The sequence below is a fragment of the Falco cherrug genome, chromosome 3, assembly GCF_023634085.1.
Source record: "Falco cherrug isolate bFalChe1 chromosome 3, bFalChe1.pri, whole genome shotgun sequence".
Classification (NCBI taxonomy): domain Eukaryota; kingdom Metazoa; phylum Chordata; class Aves; order Falconiformes; family Falconidae; genus Falco; species Falco cherrug.
The window spans coordinates 83,947,580-83,956,365 of NC_073699.1; the positions used below are offsets into that span (position 1 = coordinate 83,947,580).

Below are 8,786 nucleotides of genomic sequence, written 5' to 3' on the forward strand. Positions count from 1 at the left end.
AAGTCTGTATGCAAACCCAGCGTATTTCCATGTAAACACCTATGACCATCAATCATCATACCAAAATAAAGCATGAAATTATTCAGGTAAATTCATGATGAGGTCATGCTCACTAGCAAAGACAACTGGATAAATGATATCATTACTATTGATGTCGTAATGCAGAAAAACAAAGCAAATACAAAGCAAGATAAATTCCAACAACTTTTTAATGCTTAATCATCCTTTAGTCCAACTTTGATTTCACAATCTTATGTAAGTCTTGTAAAAAAACGATTAAGAGCTATAAATTAAAGTGTTCCTATTTTTATTTATGACAGTTTTCAAAACCAGATCATTTTCCTTTGACTGTTTTCCTCTCAAATTAAATTAAACACTAATCTTGAAGCCTAGTGTTATTTTATGCTTTTGTCAAATGAACATTTTGATCCAATCAATCATATCTTTTCTAGCTTCTTCAATATAAGGTTTATCAGCAGGTTTCATATCTTCTGGTTTCAACTGTGCAAACCCATGAACTTGTCCAGGATAAACCTTAATTTTATATGCAACTCTACAATACTGTTTCAACTTCTCCTCCAATAAGGTGATCTGTAAAAGAAAGCAGTTTTCCATTATGTTGTTGGGGTTTTTTTAAGTCTGCCAATCATGCCATTTCTCATATCTCTACATCTTTGTCTTTTCTCCATTGTCACACCTGAAGCAGGTTCTGTTGCTTAACAGATGAGAAAACCCCTCTTTGGAATGTAAGACTAAAACATTTTTTAAAAGTATGGGTGAGTCTAAGAACCTCAACAGTTAGTGCAAAGATGGTTTGGTAAATCTCACTGCCATAAAGGAACATTTCTATTCAGAGACTTAGGCTTGTAACCTAATTTTGAGCTCTGATCTTGAGAGAACATATTCCCTAAATCTCAGTGACTCTCAGTCCAAAACATTTTGATAGGCTTAGTAACAGAACTTAAGAAAACACAGAGGGTTTTCTAGTTTACTGTATAACAAAGAGACATTGCTTCCGCACAGTTTTTTGGTAAGTACACACATGCTTACACACAGAGTAATAATCATATGATTATGTACCTGTATACATGTGTAGACATTTTTGTGCTCAGTTCCATTAAAAAGTCAGAAAATAGGAGAATGAACACTTACTTTGCCCCTGCAAGCTTAATTTTACTCATTGTGCAGATTAGAGATAGTACTGTAATTATTTTCATGTTAACTTCCCTACACAGAGAGAGAGAGCTCTTTATAATTCAGTGCAGAAAATAATGTATTTGAGGGGGTTTTCGGTTTGATTTTGTTGTTTTTTTTTTAATGTAGACATTTTTCTTACATAATCTGGACAGATAGTTCAGAGAGAAAGCTTCAAGAGAAAAATATATGGCTTCAGTGTGTAATGCATGATGGAAAAAATGCATTTATGAAAATTGTGCCCCTGGGAAAAAGACTCTTTCACCATAAAAAGGGGACAGGGAATGAAGGATTTGTTCTGTGCAGAGGAGACACATATCTGAGGTACAGCTCAACATGCTGAATAACACAGTTAAAAGTAAATATTGGCTTCTGCATTCCCAGAGCACACTGCCAGTTCCTCAGTTAGACCCTAGTCCTACACAACAAACTGTGCTAGAGGTGGTATGTTATTCTTGACACCGAAGAGAAGGAATTTTACTCACAGAAGGGGGCACCAGTTTCCTACCCATATATTTATCCAGCCTCTCAGATATGCTTACAATAGGGGTTATATCAGAATACAGATGACAGCCAGAAGTCAAAAAAGAGTCCACAAGATGTCATCATATTAGTCAAAATTCATGCCCAGTCTTCTGGCACAGTTCATTTTGTCTTCTTGTACCAAAAGCAATTGGTCCACATCATTAGAAAGTTCAGTTACTAAGCTGAAATTACTTTTTTCCATTCATATTTCCAAATTCAATGGTCAAACTACCTGTTTGCTTGCCCATAGCAATAGTGTCTGTGTCCATGTTTTTGAGACATTTGGCTCAAACCAGCTGGATCTCCCTGCCCAGTTTCACACTCTGCTGGTCCAGCCACTCAGAGACTGATGACTGGTCTCTAGTGCATTTCTCACCTCAAAAAAGCAGCTTTGAATAACCTGAGCAAGATATGAGGGAATTTTAAACGTAAGCAAAACAATCCAGCCTGTCTGATTTTTCATACCTGAAAACAGTTTCTAACAAGCTAGGGTTTCTGTATGAGATAAAAGAACTATGGGAAAAGAAGAAGCATTTCTAGTACAAGAGCTTACCTGATCATATGAAATAGTGTGGTCTTTCTCACCAAAAATGAAAAATGTGGGATTTAGTAAATTGTATCTTTCTTCAGAGTCCCTAATTATTCCTATAATGTTATTGAGAAACAGTGTGTTAGTGAGGTTAACATCCTTGCAAGATAAATAACAAATTAAAAGACAAAATTTGTATTTAGGTTTACTGGTTATGTACATTTTTTTAGATCAGGACAGTTTCTATTTCGATGGAGAAAAAAGCATTTGGAAAATATATTTCTCCACTCTCCAAGCACTAAAAAAAATTATAAATATTAGAGAATTACTGTGTAAAAGGAAGCAATTTTTTTCTGCTTTACAGCATTCTTAAATTTTTATACCAATATAGCATATTGCTGAAATAACCATAATTAAAATCTGCAACTCACCTTAGAGCTGAGTATTTACAGAAGGTGTTACAAAGCAATAACTAGAGTTACAAACTATGCATAGCCATGCGAGCCCATGTAAGTTTTCATGTGTTCTACACTACCATAGAGGGACACCCCAGCGGTTAATTGAGGATTTTTCAGCATCAAGTGATGTACTGCCATTCCACCCCAGGAAAACCCAACGATACCAATCTTCTTTGCATCGCTTTGTTCCTTTAGATACTTCAAGACAACATCAGCTTCCCTAAGACATATAAACAAAAGTAAACTAAGGAATCTATTGCAGAACCAACACTTGACAATTTAAGAAGTAAATTAAAAGAGGTACATGATTTTTTCTGCATCTGCACCCCCAATCATTTAAAATAGAGAATACTTAAAAAACCTATTTCAGCCCCGAGCAGTGGCTTCTATTCTTAAATGGGAGTTAACATCTCTGGTCCTAGTTTAGGGAAGTACAGGTGTAGGTACTTAAATACTTACCTGAATTGTGACCTGCTCCTTTCTTTTCAAAACAAGCAAATTTTTAATTGAATCACTTTGTCTAGGACAGGACAACTAAAGACAAGACATATCTGCAAGTAGAACAACATCTTGCATTATGGATTGTAGGAATAGATAAGCTTCACTGTGCTATCTCTACAGAGTCCACCTATTTAGATAAAGATTTATCCTGAGTATGGCATTCCTGTTGTATGAGTTAATATTAAGATATCCTACCACGTCCACATGTAATACCATATTAAAGTAGCAATTACTCAAAATTAAATTGTCAGTAACTATAATGTTTAAAAAACAGGTATTGCATGAGGTATAATGCAAAAAATATGAAAATTGGTTTTAATGTAGGCCAGAGCAGGTCAATTATTTTTTTAATTGCTAATTTCTTAGGTCTCAAGAGTTTTATCTTTTTCATTATCTGCAGTTTTATTTTTAAATGCAAACTGCATATATTAATAACTGTATTTTTAAATATTAAACATATTAGTAAGGTCATCACAGGTTTGGTTAGGCTGACAAAAAGAAATGAGAGTGACATGAGAAGGAGATCATGTCCTGAGCCTGTAGCCAGGGATTGCACTGTGAATGGATGGGATCTCTCGGATTTGGTTTGTGTGGAAGGGTGCAAAGTCATGGGAATGTTGGATTCCTTGTGCTCTGTGGATCTGACCTAGAAGCAGCTACCAGTGAAGCCTCAAAAGACAGCACAGGCATGTCCTTGAAGTGTAAATTGTTTAAGACAGGGTTCAAGTACCTGCTCACTCTTTGGAGCAGGATTTTTTACAGGTGTTAGTCATTTGTCTTTTCAAAAAATTTGCTCACAGTTTCTGCAACTATACAGTCAAAGCTTTACTGAGAGGTGTTGAAGTGAGGCTGTGACCATTGGGACCTCTTGAAAGGGTCAGAAGAATACTTGTGGCTTACAAGATGATAGCTGAGTAGAAGGGGGGTATCACTGCCTCACTATCATCTTCTGAAGTTTTAGGTTGTGGTGATAGATACTGAAGAAACAGTAATGTCTCCCATAATTCAGGGAAGCCTTGTTACAGGCACCGCTAGGCTCTACAGATTTCAGATGTCCTCTATTTCACATGGCCCTCTATTTCACATGGAGAAAAACGGTATAGCTCAACAGATATATCTCAGGTTTTGGGCAGTCTTGCAAATTTTTATGTAGTGCAGCTCAGGAGAATATCATCTGCACTTAACTTATCTACAAAGCAGAATGCAAGATGGGCAAGTGACAACTGGCAGATAACATGAGCAGTTGTGGAAAAGACTTCCTCCTTATCTTGAGGAACTGGAGGCAGAATCAGCCCTTGCGGGTGAGAGTGCTGGGTATTTCATAGCCTGTGAAATACTGGCTATGAGCCTGTGTGGTCAATATAACGTAGTTAGAAAAGGGCCCAGGAAAACAAGACAGGGACAATAAGCAGGGACGGACAGAGCAGATGATCCTTTCCAAATCCCAGCCAAGACAGTGCACAGAACCACAGAAGAACTGCCCAGAATAAGCAATTGTGTGTGTGCAGACACCTTGCCATGCTGTGAGGTGCCACTTTCAACATTTCATACAAATTCTCCTCTTTTGTTGGATGCTTTTTAAAGTTCAAGTACAAATATATATCTTACTTGTCTACTTTCGTAGGATCATGATGTTTCATCCAGTCAGCAAAGTCAGCCCAGTGATCAGTAGTTTTCCAGGGATCTGTGCCCTTGAAGAAGTCTGGGCAGATGGTTCTGTGTGAGACATGGAATCAAGCAAACTTTTAAGTCCAGGTAGGGAGAATCTGTGAATGTCTAAATGTCTCCTAATGTCTTCTGCTCCAGAGTACACATGCACACGGTTACTATCTGAATCATATTCTACTCATCCTGTTCTGCCAATCAGTGTAGCTAAAAGTGTGTATCTTTGTACAGAAAAAAAACCAACACACAAATAAACTCTCATTATTTCCTTAGACATACTTAATACAAAATAAAGGGGATTAAGCAACTCTCCTGATTCTATTTAAGCACATATATCTCCCTGATAGTAAAAGCTAAAGCAACTATTCAAAAGGTTTGATTCTGAAAAGCTTATACAACTTAAAGATAGATACCAACATTTATCTTTTAATCACCCACACTGCCACATAAGCACAAACACTGGCACTTCGTGACTCTGCTTGTGGCTTTGTGCTCAGGTAGCCATTTTTGATGGGTCATTTTTAGTGACCTCATAGGAACATTTTGTCCCTTTGCATTTTTATTAACTCAGACTGAAACGGTATGGTTGCCCTATGTGTATGGGAAATACCATATGCCGTGCTTAGCTTTGGGCCTGGAGATCTATCAGTGCATTTAAGAGGAAGACAGGAAAAACAGTTGCTTACATGTATCCATGACCTGCAATCAAATCGACTATATATCTAATATCTGGGAACTGCCATCCAAATATATCATGAATCACAATCACAGCTTTGTCTGTGAAAAAAGATGGTCTACAAACATATGCCTTGATGTGCTCAATTTGTACTTCATGTCCAAGGCACCCATATCGAGATCTTTCTCCAGTATCATATAGAAAAGGATCAGCCATTTGGAAACCTAGAAAAAGGGAAAAAAAGAGAGCAAGAAAGTCAAAATGATTTGTTAACACACATTATTATGGGCAAATAAAGACAAACGTGGCCTGCAGAAAGGAGTTCAGTAACTTCTGTAAACAGCATTGACATCCTTGTCTGAAAGGAGAGCAGAAAAAAGCAAAAGCAATGGTCCAGTGAAAAATGTCTTAGTCCCTTATATGTTATTGAGAAGAAAAATACCAGAAGCAAAGTTATAAAATTGCAAACAACCTGCACGTGTAGGTCCTGACTTTCGTGGCACGTTTGTTTTGCTCCCATGCTGCTCCATCAGCACTGGTGTGAAGCAGTATGACTTCAGATGTCACTCTGTCCCCAGGCATGGGCCATCGTGCATGTCTTCATGGGGAATCCCATGCTGGTTTCTCTGAATTATGTGATAGGTAAGGACCACAGCACTCAACTGCTACAGAAAAGTACAGTGTTCGGTGATGCTCTCAGTGCTGGTGCCAGCCAGCCAGCTAATCTGTGCTCTTGGTAGCAGCACCACAGCTGTTCTGGGAGCCTATGTATCAGGTGCAGTTGGTGAAGGACTGCAGCGTGGATTTGTAAATTAAATTCCAGTGCCTTAGGCCCATATGCCCTTGAAAGGGATTGCAAGAAAACAAGAAGATAATGCAAATCTCATTCAAAACAGGCGAGAGTATTTGGGTTTGTCCCTTCTCCAAAAATAGCAATTGCAGACAATGAGCCAAGAGCTGTACTAGAGAGATTAAAGTCTAAAGTCATTGTGACTCTGTGTCAGGAGCTTGGAATGGACTCTGCAAAAAAGTAGAATGTGATCCTGTAATTAAAAGTAGTGTTATAATGCATCTATACAAGGAATCCAATTAAGTCTGCAGGGGCACTGTTAATAGGAGCATTTCCTAGCCATGTACTGACTTTGAAACTGTACTTGGGGATACAGTACACACACCTGCATATACATTATGACTGTCTCCACTTCATCATTTCTGCATCAGCCTATTATTTCTGTTTGCATTGTAACATGTACATCAGAAAACTATCTAGTCTTCATGGAAGTGCAGCACAGCCTGGAAAACATGTATACCTTCCTCAGCTCTCTATTAACCGCAGCAGCGGAGAGCTAGGTTTACTGAGTAATGGGAAATTTTGCCTAGGCAACATGGACACATTTGGAACCACAGCACAGGCAGATTGAAGAACAGAGAATCGGTGACACAGAGACTCACCACTTGCTTATGCCTCACACAACAGTTCCCAGCTTGTGCTCAATAACAGCATCCAAATTTTGTATGTGTTTAGCCTGCCTTATACCCAAGACAATCAGCCTTCCCAACGTGCAGTGCAGAGACATCATTCTTCCTCATCGTCTCCCCATCCTGGGCAGGGCCAGCACTGTGTTTGAGCAAATATGCTCGATTACAGCTGTAACCCCTGGCTGACACCATGGTGTAGAGAGAGATACAGGAACTGATCTGTGGATTTGCTGCTAGAATCAAGCTCCTTCAGAAATAGCCACGAGGTGGATGATCTCACATTGTGAGTAATCCCCTGTGCTGATAACTGAGAACTGATTACATTTGTTAATTGCTCTCCCACCTTTCTCAACATCTGAATGTCAGGGTTGGTTCTAGGAAGCTTAAAGTAGCCTGAACTTCAGGACTAAAATCTCCATTGTTTTGGCATCATCTGAAGGTGGAAGTTGTAACATGCATGGGAAAGTATCTCCTAGTTTAATCCCCCCATAATACACCTGAAAATGCTTGAGATGTCCGTTCATGCAAAAGTGCTTCCTATCTCTTTGTTTTTTACCTAAGATGAATGAACTTGTTGAAGTGCAAGAGACTGCCTGAAGAATTCAGAGGCACTCCCAAAGACAGCTAACACCACTGGCTTCTGAGATGGCAGCCACAATCTTATTCCACTAAGGTCTTTTGTTCAGAAGGGCACAACCTATGGTGTCCCCTTCAAGGAAGTAGTGTTTAGGAGGCATTAAGCATTGCAATAATTGTGAAACAAGCTACTCTCTATCTGTTGGTTGCTTCCCAGAAATCACTTTTTTGGCTTATCTTCATGGATGCCTACTCAGCTGGCTCTTCTCCAGGCACCAGGCTGTGCAGCATGTTAGTAAATAGCCACACCTGAACTGCTTAGAAGTCTTCAATGGGATCCTGTTCAGTCAGAAGCTTTATTTGTTCCCGCCCAGTTTGTCCCACGCAATGTGGTGTGGCAAAGCAACAAGCCAGGATATTTCCTACCTGTCCTGTCTCACCTCATTCCCTCTTCCCACCAATTTCAGCCATTACACTTTTCCTTTTCCTGCTTTCCCTGTGGCACAGTTCCAAGCAGGCGGCATCTCAGCTTTACATCCTGCTCCTCATCGCTAAGCTTCAGCACAGAGGAGACGCAGGGCCCCGTGGGAAGCGAGGAACAGGAGAAAAACTGACTGCTGCCAACAGGGAAAAAAAGACTGATGTCCATGAGTCTGATGACATTCTTCTCATTAAGAGAAGGCCTTCTTATGGCTTCTCCTTCTCACCAGTAGTCCTGCTCTCCCTTGGATGTCTTGATACAATTCAGCTTTTGTGCAAGTAACATAAAAACTGAGGAGAGTTATTTACTGTTATCACAAGGCACACCTGGGCTCCCTCGGGTGTAGGACAGACCTGAACTAGTACATTTTAAGGGAGCAACAAATGACATGGTTAAATCCTGCCGAGTCTTAGTTTTCAATAGGAAAAACCAAATCCTTACTTATAAGGTGAGGCTAAAAATCTTTAAAAAACAATCAGGTAAAACAGGGGCAAAAATAGTCCTAAGGATAATCCCCACTTCTCAGAAAGCTGAGTACGAGCACATGACCTCAAAGTGCTGTGCTGTTTGGCAGGACCTTGGACTAGTCATGCCAAGAGGTGACATCTCTTCCTTTTTCCTGCATCCAGTGATAACATTTTAAACTCCAGCAGTAATTTATTTCAATGGTAAGTGCTCTAATGGGCCAAACAGGGAATAGAA

The 8,786-nt window shown here is 39.4% G+C and overlaps 1 protein-coding gene across 1 annotated transcript; it reads right to left on the bottom strand.

Moving 5' to 3' along the window:
• Nucleotides 1-305: 305 nt before the first annotated feature.
• Nucleotides 306-5,764, bottom strand: LOC102048298 (carboxymethylenebutenolidase homolog). Its single transcript, XM_005434481.3, has 5 exons — nt 5,559-5,764; nt 4,816-4,923; nt 2,784-2,926; nt 2,273-2,364; nt 306-591 (listed from the first exon to the last, which is right to left on the bottom strand). Exons 1-5 carry the CDS (start codon nt 5,762-5,764, stop codon nt 412-414), a joined length of 729 nt encoding a protein of 242 aa, XP_005434538.1. The 3' UTR covers nt 306-411.
• Nucleotides 5,765-8,786: the final 3,022 nt, after the last annotated feature.

Bases quoted from the DNA above. Each gene is read 5' to 3' on its own strand.
- LOC102048298 (XM_005434481.3), bottom strand. From the start codon at position 5,764: ATGGCTGATCCTTTTCTATATGATACTGGAGAAAGATCTCGATATGGG. The intron at 2,927-4,815 runs GTAAGATATATA...TATATGTCTTAG, and splicing joins GATCCTACGAAAGTAGACAA to GGAAGCTGATGTTGTCTTGA. The intron at 592-2,272 runs GTAAGCTCTTGT...TTTCTTTTACAG, and splicing joins ACACTATTTCATATGATCAG to ATCACCTTATTGGAGGAGAA.